The sequence below is a fragment of the Sinohyriopsis cumingii genome, chromosome 2 (assembly GCF_028554795.1).
Source record: "Sinohyriopsis cumingii isolate HCF-2022 chromosome 2, ASM2855479v2, whole genome shotgun sequence".
Taxonomy (NCBI): Eukaryota; Metazoa; Mollusca; class Bivalvia; order Unionida; family Unionidae; genus Sinohyriopsis; species Sinohyriopsis cumingii.
This window is the reverse complement of record NC_142962.1, coordinates 144,025,011-144,048,444: the sequence shown is the minus strand read 5'-3', so window position 1 is coordinate 144,048,444 and position 23,434 is coordinate 144,025,011. Positions and strand designations below refer to the sequence as shown.

General features: G+C 34.3%; 1 protein-coding gene across 1 annotated transcript; it reads left to right on the top strand.

The window, feature by feature from the left end:
• The first annotated feature begins 7,918 nt into the window (after nt 1–7,918).
• Nucleotides 7,919–23,225, top strand: LOC149806001 (uncharacterized). The gene is made up of 12 exons (XM_089950826.1): nt 7,919–8,142; nt 10,828–11,312; nt 11,898–12,033; nt 12,374–12,646; nt 13,048–13,229; nt 14,168–14,189; nt 16,806–16,855; nt 17,144–17,222; nt 17,436–17,479; nt 19,144–19,173; nt 19,633–19,665; nt 21,133–23,225. The coding sequence occupies exons 2-12, from the start codon at nt 10,845–10,847 to the stop codon at nt 21,253–21,255; spliced, it is 1,440 nt and encodes a 479-aa protein (XP_089806952.1). The 5' UTR covers nt 7,919–8,142; nt 10,828–10,844; the 3' UTR covers nt 21,256–23,225.
• The last annotated feature ends 209 nt before the right edge of the window (nt 23,226–23,434 follow it).

Below are 23,434 nucleotides of genomic sequence, written 5' to 3'. Positions count from 1 at the left end.
TTTGTTTCAGACTTCTTAACTCCGCTAAAATGTCCAACAGTACCGTAGCCGTTTGATTTTCACCCTCTTGTTTCTTTGCTGCTACTTCTTCTTGCTGTTGTTGCTGTTGTTTTTTTCTTACCTCTTCTTGTTGCTGTTGCTGTTGCTGTAGGAGAAAAGCTTGTTCCGCTTCCTTTTGTCGTTGCATAAATTTCTCCAATTCTTCTTTCTGTCTCTGTCTAAAATTCTCCATTTGCGGTAATGAAGAAGGTAACGAAGGTTCCGGAACAAATTCTTGCGAGGTAAGAAAATCCACAAAATCCCAATGTACCTCTTCTGAAAGTAAGTCCGGGTTCCCTTGGGCAGTCTCCCCTGCTGGTGCACCCCAATGGATCGTTTTCTGAGTTTCCGTCATGTTGAATCACTGTCGCATAGATTGACTGCACACAAGCGCTAGCGAATCTATATAGACCAACTGACGTCACAGACTACTCTCTTCGGATTGGATGCGGGCTGACTGAATTTTGTAACGCGTGTTTGGATTGGTGAATGAACTCAATCCGTTTCAATCCTGCCTCTACCTATAAATAAGCGCAGTTCAGTGCATTGATTCACTTGTTCTCGTCGCTTCAAGATGTGGACCGATGTGCAATCTTCTACGCTTGTGTCTTCCATGATGTTCCGGACGGACATACCCATACGTAGAAAGACAAGGATGCCTGAAAAGAGTGCTGATTTACGGACCAACAGTGAGACGTAGCCTAAGGACAAGAAGAAGACCAATGCGGTACCATTTATGTTAATGAATACATTAACATAAACCCAAAGGCCCTTTTCAGGGCCAGCCATATTTCTCGAAAAGAGATAGCCTTTCCATTGCCTACCCCTTTTTTTTAAATTTAAATTTAAATTTAAATTTAAATTTAAAAAAACATTTTAAAAAAAAAAAAAATCCCAAAAGCCCAAACTCTATTCCCCATGTTAATTTCCCTTGTCCCTAGACAGACCCAAACTCTATGTTAAATTCCCATTGTCCCTAAAGTGGCCCAGCGTTTTTCTCCATGTTAATTTCCCTTGTCGCTAATCTGACCCAGGGGTCTCTGTAATGCTAATTCCCATTGTCGCTAATCTCACCCCATTTACTACTTCTAACTTTGAAATACATTGTACCCTCTATATCTGGCATTGGTTCCGCATCTATAACGGTGATTTTATAAAGTTGACGAAAGTCTATACAAAGCGGTTTGTTCTGTCTTTCTTTCCGACCAATATTACGGGGGATGAAAATGAGGAGCAAAGGGTCATTTTACCTACTTCATCATCATCGACAGTCTCCCTTGAATTAAAGGGTATTGGACATCCATTAATTTTGATTGGCTCTTAGGTGCTTAAATTTGTTTCATGTTTTATTTATTCGGCATGGCCTGGTATGTCAATAAATACATCTGGATACTTACTCAAAATCACCATAATGTGTTGGCATTGACCTTCAGGAAACTCTTAACACACGCTTTCCTTACCTATTACCCTCTTTTCCCACTCTGTAGAGTACTCAAAGGTGACTCCTGTGCTGAGGTCCTCTTTTAGTTCTCTACCCGACTCGTCTTTGATGACTGAAGTATACACTACGTTTTACTAACTTTTTAAGTGAGATATAGCTCGATCGACAGGATCATGCTATGTATTCACACAAGACCAATAGCATGCGGCTAATACTCTACTATTCATCAATGTCCTACCCAAGTGACCAGCCCTTCAGGATTCGTAGGCCAGTCTAATCACACGGGACCTGAATGTTTTGGGGTCAACATGGACAAAAATTATTCTTCCCTCCAATGAAGGAAAATTGCCTATACATTAGCCCTTCCCTTCGCACAAATTTCGAATGTACCCCATCTGTATGGGGATCATCGCCAGAGATATAAGACACGACTTTCGGAACCTTCAACTTACGCAGCGGCTGTTTCCACTTTCGCTTCTGAGAACTAGTTTCGACTGTTTGTACATTAGAAAACCGAACATCTGGCATGGTTGGTAGTCTGGAGCCTTCGACATTTCGAAATGGTATCTCCTATATGTGATTATCTATGCACAATGCTTCGACGGTTCAGGTCAGCGAAAGCGTAACGATTTCTATCCTCGCGACGGGAACGCGATAAATCTTTTGATCTAATAACATACAATGGGATTTCTGATCATCTCATTGATCATTCCTAACGAGACTCCGCTGTCCTGCGATGCCTCTACACCCGGTGTTGCGTAAGACCATAACTTCATAACCGCTCTTGGTACCACTAGCTGTGTGTACCCACTCCTTGGAACAAAAGGTAATTGCCGAAAGAATGAATAACATCACGACCGATCTGCACACGCATCATGAACTCTTATACTATACTCACGTCATTAGTTCCAGAATACCACGCTGAAAATTTTGCGCTTGCCGTCTCCTGCACAACCCCTTCTTTCAATAGCAACCTTGATTCTTTGGACAAACATATTTAGTTTCGGACAATCGGGTTAAATGTGACCCCACTCCTTATGATTTTCAGCCTTTTCAGACTGAAAATTTCCACCTTTGTTAGTGTTTCTCTGGGTCTTTGGTCTTTAGTCTGATTACTGGCCTTATTGTCTCTTTAATTTGCTGATGTAACAATAGTATTGATGTATCACAATGATATAATACATAATGTATTTCCCAAAGTAGTTTTTCAGTCCAAAATGGCTTTGAACAATTTGTAATTCTAGTGAACAATTTAAATAACTGATTCCTAGTAAAGTATTACTGAACACAACAGTGAATGATTCCAGACTGATATTGAAATAGAAATCAAGACATTTTTTGGACAAAATCCTCTTTTATATACATACCCCCACATGACGTATGTCACAACTGCATTTTCTGAAAACACTCAATCATCATAGTGAAAACTTACACATAAATATAAACAAGCTCGCCTCCAGAACCTTCTAAGGTTAAACTTAAGACGATGTAAAAAGCTAAAATTCAGATAAACATCTTATAACAAGTAACAATAGGACAGATTCTACCCTCAAAAGCAGACAACGGTCAAGCACCAATACAAATTAAATACAAAATCACCTCCCATAATAAAGAAAAAGAAAGATTTATAAAATAAAGCATTCTTTAACATATTAGTCAAATATACATACGATGCTATAATAATTAAGATAACATGGGAAGATCTTTTATGAATGACAAAAAAATATACAAATTAAGCAATATAATACGTATAAACACGTGAAAGTGCATCTGCAATCAAATTATCTTTTCTATTGATGCACCTAATGTCAATAATGTATTCCTGCAACTCGACTTTAATAATCTCTGATTTTTGTTTTTCATTTTGTTAATGAAACTAAAGGGGTTTTGATCACTGAATACAATAATCGTAGAAGGAGCTCAACTAATATACACTTCAAATTGTTGCAAAACCAGTATCAAATCTAAGAACAAATGTCTTTGGTTTGTTTAATATTTTGGAAAAATAATTTGGATGATCCGCACTATTTTTATCTTCATGTATCAATATTCCACCAATCCCCACATCACATATATCAATATACATTTTAAACTATTAGTTGAACTTTGGAGCTGAAAGAACTGATGCAATCCTAAGTATGGCTTTTATCAAAAGTCCCCTGACATTTGTCAGACCATTAAAACTTGGACTTTGTGGACAACAAATTGGTCAGGGGTTCAGCAATTATGGAAAAATCTGAGCAAAATTTCTAAAACAAACATCCATACCCAAACATCACATTAGTTGTTGTTTACTAAAAACGTTCTATCAAATCTTTCTCCACCAAATACTGAGTTTCTTTTTCAAGCATTCCTATTTGGGAGGGTTCATCCTATAGCGATAAGTTAAATTTTCAACATCATGGAAGATTTTATTTGTTCTTGTAGGAACATCTGCAAACAAGTGCTCATATTCACATAATGACTGTTTTAGTTCACTCTTCTTTGTGGCTGTAGTTGCTAACATTTCTGGTCTAGACTGATCCATATTTATGAATTGTGAAGATTGGCTACACCAGCGTCACTACAGGCATTCCATCGTTTATAGTGTGGGGCAGGTACAACTAAATTGATTTAATGATTAACACGGCTCTCTCTACCAGAATACACCTTCAACATATTTATGTGCTAAAACATTTTATATCCTCCCCCTAGGGTATTAATTATGTCATTTTAGTCATTTACTTTCTTTTCTGTTGTATAAAGAAAATACATTTAGCCTGAAATGGATTCTGACGTATGGGCAAGAGAGCCTGAACTATATCACCAGGCTGGAAACGCCCTTTCATTTGTATTTCTGTTATACATTAATTTCAATTTTGACTGAGCAGACTGAAGATTTATTCTTGCTACTTTACATGTCGTTGACAACCTACATTTGAATTCAGAAACATAAGCAAGAAAATTAATTTCTGAATCATCAGTTGAGCTTGAAATAGTCTACGGACAGTATGTCAAAACACTGGTTCAAAAGACTCAATAAATAATAATTCTTTAACTGATTTCCTAACAGCAAACGATGGCAAATGAACACCATTGTTCCGATCTTTTCCTGTTTCAAGTAATATGATTAAATCTTGTTCTTAAATTTTCCTTGACTTTCATGGTAATAGACGATTAACATCGTTGCCCTAGAAATTAAACTCAAAGTCAAGTAAATAGGAGACAATAGTCAGGAAGGCAAGAATTCTACCATCATTCACGGACAAATATGAAGCACATACATTAAATAAATTATTATTTTTATTATTATTATTATTATTATTATTATTATTATTATTATTATTATTATTATCATTATTATTAAATTCGTCGGTAACTGGTCACATGAAGAGAATTGAGAGTCAGAAAAGAAAGCCAGTAATGGCGGAGTGGCCATAATGCAATATGATGCATCTACATACATGAATCTACTGCAAACAGTGATTGTAGGAAGACGAAACTGTACGCGAATTTACCCAAGATAACTGTAGCCTGAAATATAGATTACATTGACGTATTACGGGTTTAGTATATGTAATGACAAACAAATGAGGTCAAAAAGTCCTATATTGTTTTATCAGATAAAAAATCAAGGACGTTTGCATGAATTGCATCAGAAACTTGTACATTTGTTTGCAATCATTTAGAGCAAAGTGTATAGGTTCCACACAGATAATAGTGGAAAGCAGAGGGTCACAAAAAATAATTTCAAAATATAGAGGGACGGTTGTTGTTAAGTCTATTTTTATTGACCTAGCTATTAGATAGTATTAAAACTACACAAAAAAATCCTTGGTAAACATTAAAAACTTTATAGTAAAAACGAACAAAACCCGATTCCCAAATAAATCATTAATGCACTAACAAAAAGAAAATTATTTCTGAACTCAACCCTTGTTTAAATTTCTCAACATGAAGTGGGAGTAAACGAAAGTAAGTGTTGCAAATTCTACTAAATGATTATAGAATTAAACAGATGATATGGCAGCTACCGGTGCAGACGGTTTTTCTTATGCAGTTAAATGTCTGTCATGCATCCATTAAACATCAATGTTGATATAATACACTAATAATTACATAAAAAAGAATAAATTAATTGTTCCTAGAAATATTGCAAAGTCAAACAACCCCTCTCTTGTTGTAGGAAGTAAGAGCTGTAGACTAAATTATTCATAAAATTAATAATTGTATCGTTGTAAGCTCTTATGTATCCCTTTGGTGCCTAAATCGAAATTCGTGAAGTTGACATCTTCAGATGTATACGTGTGGAGTTTGACTATATGTACGGCAATTATCTCTATATTTCATTCACCCTTATCTTTGTTTTGTGCTTTTAATACCATCCGTATCCAGGCAGTAACTATGACAATATTGCCATTTCCATATGGTCTTATTGGAAGGTCGTAAATATTTGTAAACACAACCACATATATCTGCACAGAATCTTCATTAAAATATCAAATGATCACGATCTGTCACAACAGCCGCCTTCTCGGCATAAGAGAATATTGGCTGTGTCACTGAAGTATAAGTTCCTACCAATATACAAGCAGGAAGAAGTAGCCTCTGGAAATACCACAGGGCCAAGAAAAGTAAAATATTTCCGATTACTAAGAGAGCTCCGTAAAATGAGAGCATGACAGTATGTATGTATGTATGTATGTATGTATGCATGTATCTGTATGTTTGTATGTATGTATCTGTATATATGTATGTATGTATGTATGTATGTATGTATGTATGTATGTATGTATGTATGTATGTATGTATGTTGTTGTGGGGTTTAACGCCATTTTTCAGCACACGATAAGCTTATACATGGCGGCCAGTATTAATGGTGGAGGAAGAAACTGGGAAAACCCCGAAAAGAACCACCGACCCACGAGAAGCTACTGGCAAGCTTTCTCATGTAATCATATTGGCTAAATCCGAGACTCGAACCGGCGCAGACAGAGGTGAGATGGCAGTGATACGTAACGGAGAGCGCTTTAGACCACTCGGCCACATGTATGTATGTATGTATGCATGTATGAGTGCGTGCGTATGTATGTATGAATGTATGTATAAATGTATGTATGTATGTATATATGTGTGAGTGCGTGCGTATGTATGTATGAAAGTATGTATGTATGTATGTATGTGCACAATAACTTTTATATGATGAGATTTAAAAGTAAAGTTCTAGAAACGTAAAAATTATGAATTTCACAAAAATGTACTGGAGTATAAATTATTACAAAGAAAGATAAAAATGAAGTTCTACCAAATATAACATAAGTTAGATACAGTCCTGTAAAATGTTTATAAAATAAACCTTTTAGGGTAAACAAACACGAATTTTTTAAGAGAATATGTGAAAACATTTATCATATAAAACGTGTTCTCTCAAAATACCCAGAATCGTGTAGTACATCATTGTGCAAATTATTTAATTTGACTTTTATTTTTAAAACACAAACATGTTTTTCTGGGTGGAAGTCGATACATTCGGCAAGAATGTGTTCTAATGGCAATGTATGCACTCCAGGAGGGAAGTATGCATGAGTCAGATATACGTGTTCTATAGCTATCGGTATATAATACCAAATCAACCCAGTTATTTCTTATATATGTGTGAGGTGGCGCAGTAACACACGCACACACTCAACTCTCTCTCTCTCTCCCTCCCTATCCCCCATCTCTCTCTCTCTCTCTCTCTCTCTCTCTCTCTCTCTCTCTGATAGAACGTAATAAAACTAGAAGAACAGGTAAAAGCTAGAAGAAAAGTGTAAAAGTATGTATTTGTGTCGCAAACGATAGCAGTGCTGTTTGTGAACACAACGAAAATTATAATGAAATTTTGGACGTTTCAGAAACATAATTTTTTCTTCATTTTTCTCGAAAGCTTAACCATAATTGTATAATACGCGATATGATATAAATTGTATGAAGCTGTCTTTGGCGTACGATTTTTGTGGAAACCACTGCTGTTTTTGCGGTGATTGCTGACTTTGTGGCGTATGATTCTTGAGGAATCCACTGAAGGTAATTGCTGATGCGGTGATTGGGATAAAGGTTAACTTGGATGGATAAACAATCTTGCCGTCAATATATACATTATTTATATTCCATTGCACGCTTCTCATTACCCGTTTTGCCCTTAAAACGATGTTTGCAAGACCTGTATTATTCGATATAAATCAGACGGCAATTTTGTTTATATTCCGTAAAGACTTTCAATCGCTTTTTTACTGCCACCAACACTCGCTCTTTAAATTTATTATCGTTATATTTAGATTTGCATACAACGTCACGAAGTTTGAACCTTCTGGGCTTTCCCTATCTTTGAGCACTGCCTGCTTTTATCTTAGTCGCATTTGGAAATTTCCGAACTGTTTTCAATGATGTCATGCACATAATCAATAGTGGTAACTTCCTGGTTAGACACTGTTAGCCTGTCAAATCTGCTGAACTTATCACAACAACGCAGGTATTAGCTTGTGACTACATAATCATCCTTTATGAAGCAAGGATCCTATTTCAAGTCTCAAAACCCATTATAAACCTTCGTTTGACGTCTCAACAAAAGTGTCAGGCCTGACTGTACTATTCGGATCATTTGCCAAGCACAAGAAATAGGAAACGGAGCATAAGATTAAGAGGTAAATATGTATGATCTCTTTATTCCTGCCTCCACGTTATGTAAATACGGGATTACTTGAAAATACATTGTTTCAATAAGAAAATAAATCTAGTTTGCAGTTGTACCTATCGGTGAGTATCAAATTACACATACACGTGTGTGTGTGTGTGTGTGTGTGTGTGTGTGTGTGTGTGTGTGTGTGTGTGTGAACCATGGCAGTAGTAATCTGGCTGTAGCTAAAAGATAACATGAGTTGATATTTTCTGATACAAATATATTAATTATATAAGACTTCCTTTCAACGAAAGAATATCCCCCCTCCAGCAATTTGACGAAATCTTATTTCTGTACCGATGCAGATAATCATAATAATAACAAACGTATCCGTAATGAACATTACCTTACGATTAAAAGTTGGGTATATGTTTTCAAGGCAGGTGTTACTTAATTGTCGTACCACATTGTCCTCGCCTATTGCCCTGTTTAGGGTAAGTATTAACTATCCTACAGCGTTTACGCACTAGAGCAGCTTTATGTCTGTATCAGTTAAGTTATCAATGGGAAAACTAATTAGTCTCTGACAAAGAGTTATTTCAAAATGTTTTCTAGTACTATAATATACAAAGAATGAAGTCTTAAACACGCCTAACGTTTATGTTAAAATAGACATCTTTCAGGTATTAAAGTTGGCCTAAGCTTTTTATTATATAATGGAACATGCAGTGGACTACACTGTACTATTTGAATAAATAATAGACACACACAAAAGCGCGCGCACACACACACACACACACATACACACAGTGACAAGCGTTACCAATAAGTTTATATTTTATCACTGGGAAGCAAAACTATCCAAAGTAATGAACAGGTTTAAACTAAAGAAAAAGAACATTATAGCAGAAAAATAACAACATGACTAGAAAATGTAGATTAAACGATGAATATGATTATTTGTCTAGTTATCGCACATTATCGATATACAGCTTGGCGTGACATAGTCGCTACGTAATTGTGAGGGAATCGAGTTTACTAGGGAACAATTCGTAGCGGTGCATTATTATTTTTGGCTTTAGCCTTACATCCCGGATATATTTTAACTACTTCAGGTAAATATAAGAAAGTATTTACATTACAAGGGAAGTTGGTGGACGGACATAATAATAATAATAATAATAATAATAATAATAAAGAAGGTTTGATGTCACTTGAAAAGAGTGATGTTGAGCAAACTTGTGGTCAAGAAATTGACGCACTGTGCATTAAACAGAGTACCTTAGGACTACAGTTTTTCGGTTCTGCCGAATTCTCCATGTGACCATATCTTTAGTATCCAATATTTCTCTGAAGACTTAAGCCTAAGTCCATACCAGATGTGACTTAATAAACTGCATTTCGGGGATTGGACACGGTATCCAGCTGATTTGAAATGATTGGCGAGTTTTGTGTTGGCCTAATTTCTGATTAAAGACGTCTGTTTCGCTAAAATATTGGATGGCACACATCTTGCACATCAATACTTAATTGACGTTTTTACTGAAAAATTCTAACGTTTGGGTACGTAAATGACGTTTGTAGTGAGACGTTGTAACTATTGGGTACGTAAATGACGTTTTTAGTGAGACGTTGTAACTATTGGGTACGTAAATGACGTTTTTAGTGAGACATTGTAACTATTGGTTAATAAGTAAGTAAATCTGATGATTACCTCCTACATATAGTTGTCTCAAAAATGTCCTTGCATGTCAAACAACTTTTGTCTTTACATACATATGTCAATTCTTCATATGTCAAACACCATGGTTTAAGTTCAACGCACAAGGTGGATTATTGTATTTTTTGTTTGGCAAGTCGATGAACTCTCATATGAGGTTTTTTAAAGGCCTTCTTCGCACGTGCAGAGGAATATGAGGTTCTTTAAAGGCCTTCTTTACACGTACAAAGGAATCAAGTAGCCATTGTCTTAAGACAAGCTTACATATGCTTGGGGATCTTAATGGTGTGTTGTTATAAAAGTGAATACATTTTTCCCGTCATAGATATGTAGCTGAGAACACCGTTGTGATCAATGGCCTTTGCCTTTTATGTAGCTGAGGACATAGTTGTAGTCAATGACCTTTGCCTTTTATGTAGTTGAGAACATTGTTGTGGTCAATGACCTTTGCCTTTTATGTAGCCTAAATGATGGTTTGTTGTTGCATCTCCATCTTTTCAAGTACCCTCTTTGAATTCACCAAGTCTTGTTTTGGGCATATCCATATTTGAACCGATAAGTTTTATGCGAACATATCGACCTAACGGAAGGTGTTTTGTGTACTAGTTTAGGATGACATCTGGTAGATAAGAGATACTAATGGGAGTCAGTCGGTTGAAAATACTCTCCAGTTTGTATGTTTTCATTTTGTAATATGGATTGGATGACAAATTTACTACTTAAAAGAAAATTATCATCAAGCGCATATTTGCAAAGAGAATTACATTTTAAATGTCGTGTTGGTTGACGTTTGTTTAATGAGAAAAAATAAGAGACAGACAGTAAGCAATATTACCTAAACACTTTAATGAAACGGTAATCATATTCAAAAAAAGCTATGTCCTATTTTGTTACGAGCTGATGGACTAACTATGTGTTATTTTATTTTGTATTAAACCTCTATATAGGAAAAATACGAAAAATAAGTTTCACCTCACACTTGTATTGCAGAGTTTCAGTCGTGCACAATGATGTCTGGAGACCTTTGCCACTGTATATTTTATCAGCGTGATGGAGAAAGTTGTGTCCATGCGATCAAAGATTTTTTTTCAGGAAGGAGGTATAACGTGCAATTCAGTCTCCACAAACTGCAGAATGCAAATATCAGAAGTGTGTCCAATCCAGGTGTCTTCATACTGCTACTTACACCGGACTCGTATGACTTAATCAAGTCCCAAAAACATCTGGACCTCAGTGCAATATTCCCAAGTCCAGAATGTTCTGTCGTCCTCCTCTTTAGTGTGGAGAAGACCATGACTGAAGTTAAGACGCTTTTATCTTCCCGGATAAGGGACTTCTCTAAATGGACGATACTGGAATACAGCTCTATGTCCACTCTCGGCATACAGATTATGGAGCTCGTAGAACAGTTAGAACAAAAACGGAAACGTCTTTCTCCTCAGCAAGTTCAAGTCTGGCCGCGTGAAGGAGTAAAGGTACAATGTGTTTAATACTTGGTTCTCGTAGAATGTCAGTGTTCAAAATGCACATAGTTAAATGCTGTCAGAAATTGACAAGAAAGATTGCAAACATTTTAATCAAATTATTTAAATCTACCGTTAAAACATTGAGGGTCCTAATTCCCATCGGTATCTCTTTCACATATTCAAAACTTGACTAGTCATTTATATTTTTGTTGTAATTGTATTATTTTAATTTTTTTATGTGGAAATCAGTTGATATGACGAAATACTATCATTTCCTGACTTTATCTGCTAACGCAAATATATACTCTATACTATCAAACTTTTTTTCTCTCATTGCTATAAAAAGGAACAAAAGAACTTCTGGTAACAAATATAACTTGTATATGCTATTATTACATTCTACATGCAAACTGAGGCATTTTGTCGTCCAATTTGTCTTTTTCATTTCTTATAGATACCGAATCCTTTCGCAATGTTTTATTAACCCGTTTGTTTGTTTTTTTGTTGAACATTTTGCCTGTGGATAAAGTTCTCTAATCATAGAACTACAAATGTCTAACAGCCAAAATGTCAAACCTGTGATTTCTCTCACAGGCACGTGAACAGGTGCTCCTGATATTTACCGAACCGGTTGACAATAACTCCACCGTTAGGTTCGTACACGAGTGGGACGGTGAAAGCGGAATAGCAGAACGATTGAATCATATGACATTCTGTTTCACTGTTGGAGGTAATTTCAAACACAAATAGTATTCAATCTTTCAACAAATATCACAGTAAATATTTTACCTTAAATATATGGCCAAATTATCGAGCCCCAAGAGCCATTGAAGTAGTTTTTCTTCTTTTATGGTGTAGAAATACTTTCACAAACTCTCCCTGCAGTATAAATACTCAATCATGTGATAATTTTCACCTTTATAAACTGAAAATACTTACTGAAAAATAATATCCTTCAACTTTAAAAACGGTATTAATTAACAATATAGTAATAAAATGTAAATTAATATATCTTAATAACATTATCAGCAAACCAAATATTTCCCTATATACACGGTTTACATTTGCAGCCGTGGAACCTGGTGAAAAACAAGTTGAGGTGTTGGTGAACGATACTAGCTTCGGAAGAGTTGTACTGCACGTACCGCGCGTGGAACCAAGAATGGCGGAGATCTCAAAGCTTCTATATAGCGTCATCAACCCCGTCGAGTTTATATGTCAGTGTCTTCATATTGCACCCTCCACTCGAGAGGAGCTAGATAGGGGGTTACAGGAGTTGTTGTCCAATAAGAACAGTACATCCAGTAATATTTTTGAAACAGCCTATTCGGAGAGATTTGGAGGTAACATTTCAGTCGACTATTATTGCGAATGATATTTAATGGTCATTCAATTAAATAAGGTTAGATTTTGTAGATCATTCTCACAGAGAAAACAATAAATACATATCCACATCAAATAAAAACCAAAAGAAAGTTATAGTAAAAGAAAAGCTGTATAAAATAATATAGAATGTAAAAATAATAATATTTTGTTTGTTAGAAGACAATAACTTTGTTATTGTCCTTTCGTATCCTTACATGGCGCTTACATTTGTAATGTCTGGGATCAAAAACATTTGCATCTTCTTCTTCTTTTTCTTCTTCTTTTTCTTCTTCTTCTTCTTCTTCTTCTTCTTCTTCTTCTTCTTCTTCTTCTTATTATTATTATTATTATTGGCATTATGTTTATCATTATTATTTAGATTCCCATTCAAATTATGAACTCCCAACACTTCTACATTTTTGTGCCAAGCATGGTTTCGAACTATTTTGCATGAAACTTCTGAGACTTCCGGGATGCAAAGAGGCCATAACGATGAAAAACAAAGATGGACTGCTTCCTTACCAGATAGCACAGAATGAAGGATTTGATCATCTGGCATCGGTATGCTTATTGCTTCCTTGCAAACATCGCTTACCAGTATTGTTTTATTTATGGAATAGTATTATGGTTCAATAAATTTCAAATTATCGTTATATGTTCTTTTAGTATTAATTAACGGTATTACAGAATTAGGACAAAGGTATCGGTATAACAACAGCATTACAGAACTGGGACCATGGTATCGGTATACCAGTAGCATTACAGAATTATGACTATGGTACCGGTATAACAGTAGTATTACAGAATTGGGACCATGGTATCGGTATAACAGTACCATTACAGAATAAGACATCTGTATACCAGTACTATTACAGAATTAGGACTAAGGTATCGATATAACACAAGCATTACAGAATTAAGACTATGATATCTGTATAACAACAGCATTACAGAATTGGGACTATCGTATCGGTATAACAGTAGCATTAGAGAATTAGGACTAAGGCATCTGTGTACCAGTACTATTACAGAATTAGGACTAAGGTATCGATATAACACAAGCATTACAGAATTAAGACTATGATATCGATATAACACAAGCATTACAGAATTAAGACTATGATATCGGTATAACAACAGCATTACAGAATTGGGACCATCGTATCGGTATAACAGTAGCATTAGAGAATTAGGACTAAGGCATCGGTAAAGTATTGGCATACATGGACATAAGTTCATTTCGTATATCAAGTGAAATTAAGGATAACATCAATTTCATCCCTCATCTCTCAACTCCTGACATAAAGGAAAATGTTTATAATATATATATATATATATATATATATATATATATATATATATATATATATATATATATATATATATATATATTTATATATTTATTTATTTATTTATTTATTTATTTATTACTGGTGTTATCTTTTTTAGATCTGCATTCTGCCATCAAAACAAATAACAATTGCCTTTTTCTTCTTTAGGTTCTTCAAAACAGCGACAATGGTAAGTTTACATATTGCTGAATGTTTTCGGCACAGAAAACAGCAATTACAACCTTCTAAACTAATACAATCTCGATCTGCTATTACAAATTAAAGCAACAATTAGACGCGTACAACAACAGTGGCAACAGCATCAGCAACAATCATAATCATTATAATAATCACCAGCAACATGTGATTTTTATGTTGATCTATTTCGTTTCTCATAGATAAGCCAGCACATCGACATACCATACTAAAAATTCATGTTAGAAGTTTTATAAATTTCCTTTTCTCAATGCCGTTATTGTAGAATAAGATTCTGTATAGTCTTATTATTTTTAGTACATAGTTCTGAAGATTACTTATGTTTTCTGGACTCAAACATCTAATAGACTACCATGTCCAAAAAGAGTTCAGTTACTCTGGTCTGACAATAAGTATCCCTACTCCGTGTGATTTGACAAGCAACAGAACTCCTTGCATCATATGCCCAAAATTATGTCATTGCATAACAATTCGTCAAACAGACTATTTAATTTGCTCGTCCATATGAACCAAAATTAGGATTAATTTTAAGGTGAAATGTTTGTCTGAAGAAGACGAATGAGCGTATAAATAAGAATGAGAAGACACGTAATGATAAGTGTTTCTTGATTATTTAGTTTACCTTCTTCCAAGAGCTAAGACCACAAATAAATACCCAAACAACTCCGTTGTAACGGAATTAAGTATACAAATTCATAATAATAGCACACGTTGGCATTGTTTTATGCATTTACAATTAGAAAATGAACCACCTTCTCATGTATACATCACAAAATATAACAGAATACAGTATATCCACCTCACGTTTGTCTGTTTTCTAGACTAGAGATTATTAGCTCAAGCCGAAAGGGTTCATTTACTTTGTCCTATACAAAGGAGATAGTATTAACGATTGAAAATAATAGATTATTAATTAAAGCCTAAAGGATCATTTACTTTACCCTATCGAAAATTTCCTTACAATGGGCGAACAGATAAAGAAAAGCAATTACCACTTCATACGTTAATAAACTTATGGTATGTGATATGTGTAGTTTATAGCTTTGTTAGATTTTGGTTCCTATCTGTTGATCATGTGGTATCAGTGTTAAGAAGATAATTCTCAAATCGAGTAATTACCCAATTATTAGGAGCAGACGTCATAATGAAGAGTATTCACGAGACTTTATGGTAGCATTGATTAGTTTCGTAAAATGGACCCTCCCTAATTTCATAGCATTGGAAATTCTCTGGACAATTTATGTATATGTGTTAAGTAATTGAGATAGCAACCACATTCTGTGTTTTAGGTGTTTGGATCGTGTTTCGTGGTGAATGGTGTGAAGTACTATGTTTCGGCTTGGAAAGGCTTGCTGATAAGACATACAAATGTGAAGCAAATAAAAAACGTTCAAGTGTGAAATTAAGGTTTCGTTGTGTGTGATCATTAAGACGACTAGAGAAGAATTTTTGTTTTGCAGCATTTGCGCGTTTAAGAACCCTTCATTTGACAACGACTGTTCTTGAAGTCATTGGTCATTGGGGAAAAATGGACTTCAAGCAAGACTCACGCCCGTGTTTGACTCTCTCGGTAGTGGGGCACCTTGAGTGAAACATTACTAATATATAAAACAGTTTACCTGGTAACAGAACATAGTAAACGTGTTATTTGTCGAACGTACCCATAAAATGTTTACAGGAATACCAGAAAAATGCTATTAAAGCTATTAGTGCATTGATCTCGTATACTATCTGAGAAATCGACATCAGCAAATTAAGACGTGATTTTTACTGGTTGTTTTCGTCTAATCCCTCATAAATGTCAAAGAGTAAACAATATATAATTTTGCTGACTGATCTCGTATAGAATCTATTAAAATTGGTCCGATAAATCTCGAATTTCTATTTAATGACCGGCCACATATGAACCCTTTAAAATATCGACCGGTAATCAATATGCTAAACCATATAATTCATTGTACAACATAGAGACATACGTGCAATCTATCGAGGATAATATAAGGACAATTTTAAAATAAAGCTCACAAAATATTACCGTTATACTCATAGTATAAAGAGAACACTTATTTAACACAGCTTTTAAACAATGTTGCCAGTTAATGTAAATGACGTTTTAAAATATTGGCAATCATATTCAAAGCCTATCATCCCTTAACAGTTTCATCATACTGCTGATTCCATATCTAGGAAGTGATTTAGGTCCGCAAACAGACTCCATATCACCTTTTGTTTGTGCTAAGGATTTCATAGGATTGCATACAATTAGATGGCCACTCTATTCCGAAACGGATTCATGTGCCATTTTGCCACCGCCTCTACATATATGACGTAGAAAAAGATGATGTTACTAAGCCCGTAACGTCATCAGCTTAAAAATGACGCCACATCCTAAATTGTGACATTTTGATAATAGACGGGTAAATTGTTATGGTGTTGGGATACTTTGTTTAGAAGATATTGCATTTGTTCTACAACGTTTCAATCAACCCTCTTATATGGATAAACATTACTTTGTCGCAACTATGAGGCTTGCCCGCACAATATAACTAGTAAGTTAGTTGTGTTTATATTATTTTCTTTCTATTTTTAGTTCCCTGTGACAGTTTTGAAATTGATACACAGATACCCACACAATATCAGGTGAGCCTTCAGATCAAACATAAATGAAGCAAACGAATTACAAGTATTGTTTTACTGACGTATATTACACTTAGTAAATAACATGAGTATTAACTAAAAATGTAACCATGAATTCTACTTTTTTTCTATTTTCATCTTTAGATATTTTTTTTCAAATTTCTTGTGCTGTGATTTTCTACATGCAACAAATAAAATTTCACCATCGTTTACTAGAACTTATAATCAATTTATATTATTGTGCAATGCATCTGGTGGCTTTTCTTGATTGAATATTTCCTTTCCTTTTAGATACATTCTAAGGATATGCCACGGAATTGTCCAAGGTTATCACCTAGTAATGAACAACGTCCTGCCAGGCATGTGATTGGTACGTTCCTAGTCATATTTATTTCAAATTAATATTGTTCATAAGAAACATTGTTTTGTAATAAATAGTATATACTATGTAAATACAACAAAGCATACATTGTATTTAATGCCATAGATGGCAGGTATTACATGCATAACACAATAAATTCGCAATAACACTATATTTTACTCTATAATGCAATTGTCTCATACGTGTGTATATTTCCTTCAGACGACGATACCAGCAATGCAAGAATCAGTGGAATCAATGATGAGGTATGCACTAGCCGTAGTATGTTCATGTCAGCTACTAAGGCCAACCATAACAATGGAACAAAAGCTTCCATGGTTCTTACCCCTTAAAAGACCTTTAACTTTCATTCTGGTACCTATATTTTCTATCAGTAATAAACATAGGGCAAAGATCATTATGATGCAGAATTTGCGACGAATATTTCTTAATGGATATATACATAGGTTGTACGTGTATAAATACTACCTACCTAAAGGAGAGTAAGGACATTTATGGGAGTTGTGATTTGGTCTCCAATTTCCTCCATATTTGTCGGGTAAGGCCCTGTCAAGGGCCAATATATTTAAAGTTTTTCATCACGTGTTATGTCCAGCCAATCGCAATGCTTTCGCGCCGGAAGCGCGCGTAGCGATTCCCCTTGCTAGGGACTTTGGCGTCAGTTGAGCCAATTTCCTTCTGAGGTGCGGACGTGTTTTCATTTTCTGTAGACATTTTTCCCACATCCACCTTATCATACCTCCCTGTACATGTATATGCTATCTTGCTGTTAATGATACGTTCGTTTTCTGTTGTTTTTTGTTTGTTTTTGTTCTAAAATTGTTCGGTTTGTAGGCAGTTGCATCCGGACTAATCTCTTACAAGGTTATACGGCTTCTACAGTCTCGTTGTTTTATAATGCCGCTTGTCTCCGTGTTTCATTTGTTAGCATCTTTACTTGATATATTTTGTTCGAAGTTGTATTGCTGTAAATACCTAGTTTATGTTGAATCTGCTCAGTATATAAACGTTCTTGTTTACGGCGGTTGCAACCTCAAAAAAATTACGTATTATACGCTTTGTCTTATGGTTCAATTTCTTAGCACGTTTACTCTATAGACTTTGTCCAAATATTTATGTTATGCTGTAAATGCATAGTAAATTTTTGGTTCACTAATATCATTTATGTTCAATACAAACTAAACAAAAGTGGACAGCATAAAACACAACGTTTGTCATTGTTTTCATTATGTAACCATATACTTTGACTTTGTAATATATGCACCACTGACCTAGGGAATCCTGTCTCTTCACTCTCTATCTTCCTTTTGATTCTGTCGATGCCGGAAAGAGTAGGCTGGTGTATTGGTGTATGCATATTTAATTATACAATCTCATCCTACAAGTTAATAATACAGAACCCAGTGTTTTCGTTCACTTTCCTCCTGACAATAACCTGCACCCTCTTCTACATGCGTAAGAACATATCACACACACACACACATACACTATATATATATATATATATATATATATATATATATATATATATATATATATATATATATATATATATATATATATATATATATATATATATATATAAATCAAAGAATGTATGTTATCAGTGTACAGTAAGTATGGATAAGTATTTCTAATAAATGTTCCATTTTAACTTTATATTTTGGGCACCGTACAAACAAACAAAAAACATTAATAATTCCAGACATTAATACCAATCTGAAGTACTTCAACGCTGTTTTGCAATAAGGTCTTAGGAATTAAAAACCTTCAATTACTTAATTTAATTGATTTTTAATATGATTTCTTCTTGCCATTTCTATCCGTGCAGTCAAGAATTCGAAGTTCTAATAACTAGCCTTCTCATTGCATTATTTTTAATTCGTAATGTTTTCTTTTCTTGTTTCAGTTTCCTACCAGCATACTGGACCCGGTTCAGGTGGGATTTGCTTTGTGATCGTATTGTAATTGTTAATGGTAAACATGCAAATGTGCCATTCAAATATGGGCAATCAAAATTGTTTCCTGAAAAAGGCATATATGAATTTTAAATAGATATCAAATATTAATGTACTGATTGAAAGTAATGTAAGTACTTTTATCACTGAAAATGTTTGGTGTAAATCATACCACTTTTGAACACTGAGTGGAGTGATATTCATTCCTAGAAATAAATCACGTGTTCCACAAAACATGAATGTTTTCGACCGAAAAGGGGATGGGTTATGGAATAGGGTAGCAGTATGTGTCCTTACTAAAAGTAATGGAAAGCCCTATTAAATGACATAAGAATGAATTTAAGCTGTTTCAGTTCATCATATCAGAACAATGCGTTCGTTGTTGTTGCATAATCATACACTATCTGACTTCTAACGAGACAATATTTTTTATTTTGTAGATAACATCAGCGACGCACGCGCCATATCGGCGGGTAAGAACATTTTGCACATGCACCCATATTTTTTCATAGTTTTTTATTAAACTTATCTTGGCCTCATTCTCAAATGAATAAAAATTGCCGATGTATATTTTCTTATCAGTTCCTATACCAACTTCCACGCTTATAATCTTATTAAAGAAAAAAAAATGAGATATGATTTACATTCGTAGAAATAAAAGCAATCACATACCCGTGTGAAATCTTTTCATGAATCCCACAAAGGTGAGGTCTGTGTCACCATCCTTATTTGGTGTATACAATAATTCAACACACTAACAGTTGGTTTGGTTTTTCAACACACAAGATGTTCAGTCTCATCATGCTTGCTTCAGAACGCAACCGCACTAATATCATAAAAATTAAACCAACCTGAGTAACAGCAGCATATATGTATCAAACGGCAAAAGATTATCATTATGAGGAAGAATATAATACACATAAAAGAAAAACTGTCAGGCAAGAGTGCCAGCAGCCTAAGCACTTTCGGAACCTACATATTCAAGGACACGAAGTCACAAATGAAGATAGCATAAACGAAAGAAGAACAATACACTATAGAACGTAGCTACTGCACAGAATATGCAAGAAAGTGCACGACCAGGTTTCAGACTGTTTTATGTATCTTTGCCAGATTGTTTGATAATGATATTATAATTATGTATGAATGTCTTATAAACATGTATCCTAACATCATAAAAAAATAATGCGGGAAGGGCTTCCGAGTGGACAAGTGGTCTAAAGCTCTCACCGTTACGGATCACTGCAATCTCAACCCTGTCAGCGTGGGTTCGAGTCACGGGTTCGACCTATGTGGGTATGTGAGAAAGCTTGCCAGTAGCTTCTCGTGGGTCGTTGGTTCTTTCCAGGGTTTTCCAGGGTTCTTCCTCCACCATTAATACTGGCCGCCATGTATAGCCTATCTTGTGCTGAAAAATGGCGTTAAAGCCCGCAAAAACAATATGAAGTGGGATCCAGGGATATGTGCTTTCCTGTGTTTGGTTGATAGATGTCAGTTTATAATTATAATCTAATGTAGACACTTTACATTTAATAATGAACTGTGCATACTTTGCATTTAAAAAATGTAATGTATATACTTTGCATTTAAAAATGTAATGTATATACTTTGCATTTAAAAATGTAATGTATATACTTTGCATTTAATCATGTAATGCATATACTTTGCATCTAATGTAATGTGTATATTTTGTATTTCTCAATAGGAATCCAGTGGGTCTGAGCTTTTTGGGAGATGAGCGTATGTCTGTGTGGGTTTTTGGGCTGGTGTATGAGACATAAGTGATAGTTGTAGCTTTTCGAGTAACTGGTGTGTGTGTGTGTGTGTGTGTGTAAAAAAATCGTATCGCAAATATTTTAGGCCACCAACATACTTTCAGGTATATAAGGTATATAACTGTGTGAGAGAAAAATATATAATTTTATTTTACCAATGTTTAGATGACCAACGTGACGTCTGTACCGGCTACGAGACGATATCAAGCATCTCCTACAAAACCTACTGTGCCCGTTGCTTATGGAAAAATGAAGAGAAAAGAAAATCACTACCATACAATAGACTAAGCCAGCTAATTTTAACAACTTCAGCATTCGTCAGTCTCATAAGAGACCAAACGACACTCATCAGCCTCACCATTTAACCAATCATACATACCTCCCTCCCTCCCGCTTTCTCTCTCTCTCTCTCTCTCTCACACACACACACACACACACACATACACACACAAACACACACACACACACACACACACACACACACACACACACATGTGTAAGAGTGTATATCTATAGGGAACATCACATTAATAACCATATAACTGATGAAAGTTATATAGGTGTTCTTGTTAAATGTAATTTGTGAAAGTTTGATGCAACCTAATGTAAGGCATATTCAAAGGGAAGACACGGAGAATAATGTATTGAAGGTTTTATACAGCTGTTGAGTAGACGTTCGTATTATCCCACATGACATATATCTTCTGCTGTAATGATCTTACCTTGAAATGATCTTTTCTTTGAAATGTACTATTTTAAGTGTTGCAAAAGATAATTCTTTATTTCATAAATATTGTCAATAAAACTTATTGTGAATAAATATATTGTAATAAAGAAGTTATATCGTCAATACAACTTATTGTGATTAAATATATTGTAATCGAGAATTTATATTGTCAATAAAACTTATTGTGAATAAATAAATTGTAATCGAGAATTGATATCGTCGATACAACTTATTGTGAATAAATAAATTGTAATCGAGATTTTATATCGTCGATACAACTTATTGTGAATAAATAAATTGTAATAAAGAATTTATATAATGATATAAGAATTAAATTGTACATTTCAACTCATTTCAGAATGTTTAGAGATCAACATATAATTCACATACTACGGATTGTCCTAGTATATATATCCACCACTTTGTAATTACTGTTATTGTTGCTAGAAATTAACTCAAAAATTGCCCTAAATGAATACAGTTATAACATGTTACGTATATATGATGTTCCACATATGATGATTTGTGCATATGTACAATATTAAACAGCATATTCGGCATTCTTTAAACTTATTAGCACAGGCATTCTGCTGGTTTGGAAACTATGTGTGATAATTTTAGCCAAAAATTAAAATAGCATACAAGCCTTCTCATCAACATTACAGATTTTATTTTATTTGTAAAACCTGAAAGAATTATGTTAGCTGTGACATATGCCTTGGTCTAGCAGTTCATATTCCGTTTAACGCCCTGAATTGACAAAATATAAAGTTTGATAGGGTTTGAATTATTGCTTTTGTAAATATTTGTAAATTAGGTATTTTGATTCTCTATATCCTATGAATCTAAGATTTTCTCAGCCCCTTTGGTTACACACGTAACATATATGTACACTGAATATTAAGATAAAATATAATGTATAACAGAAGCCTCCCTGATATATGCTTTACATTGTGGTATTAGGAACACTACAGTACTAATGAGTTCTAGAAGTAACTTTACTAGGTAGATTTTTTTCTTAAGACAAAAGTTATCCATTGTTCTTTTCTAAATTGTGATGATATGCATGTTAAACTAAGACGGTCAATGGTTTTCCGCCCATTATATTGACTAAGCGAGATACAGCTACAGAAATTTTATGTTTTGTTGGAGCCATGAACAAAAACTTTAAAAAATTCTTTGGCTTAAGAAAGATAATACTATTGTCATGAATCAATTGCTACCATGTTGTGTAATATTTTTTTTACCTTGGATATATTTTCTGTGTTTCAATTAATCTGTTATCCAGAAAGAAAAAATCTGGAGGAGGAAATGCTACCTGTAAATCTATACTAAGGACGTTGTTGTCACTTATACCTTGTTAATAACAATTTTTCCGTTCTTTCATCACTTAGGATTTGTATATTACCGCACACAGTATTTGTGTAAATCGAAATTTGTAAATATTTTATACATTTCACGCTTATATTATTAAACTGAATCTATGTAACTTTTATTGATTTATTTCTGCAATAAATCTTAGGAAATAAAACGGCTTAACTGTTAATTTGCTTCTGTAAAAATCCGACTGTTTTGTTGTTGTTGTGTAATATTATTGTTATAATACTGAATACATGGATAGCCAAAAATACTCCAGTTATTGCCAAGTTTTTAACTTTTAGTACTTATGTTTTTTTCAGAGAACGCGTGTTACATTGTCATTTTATTATTTTTTCTGTGATTGTTATGTTTAACGTACTT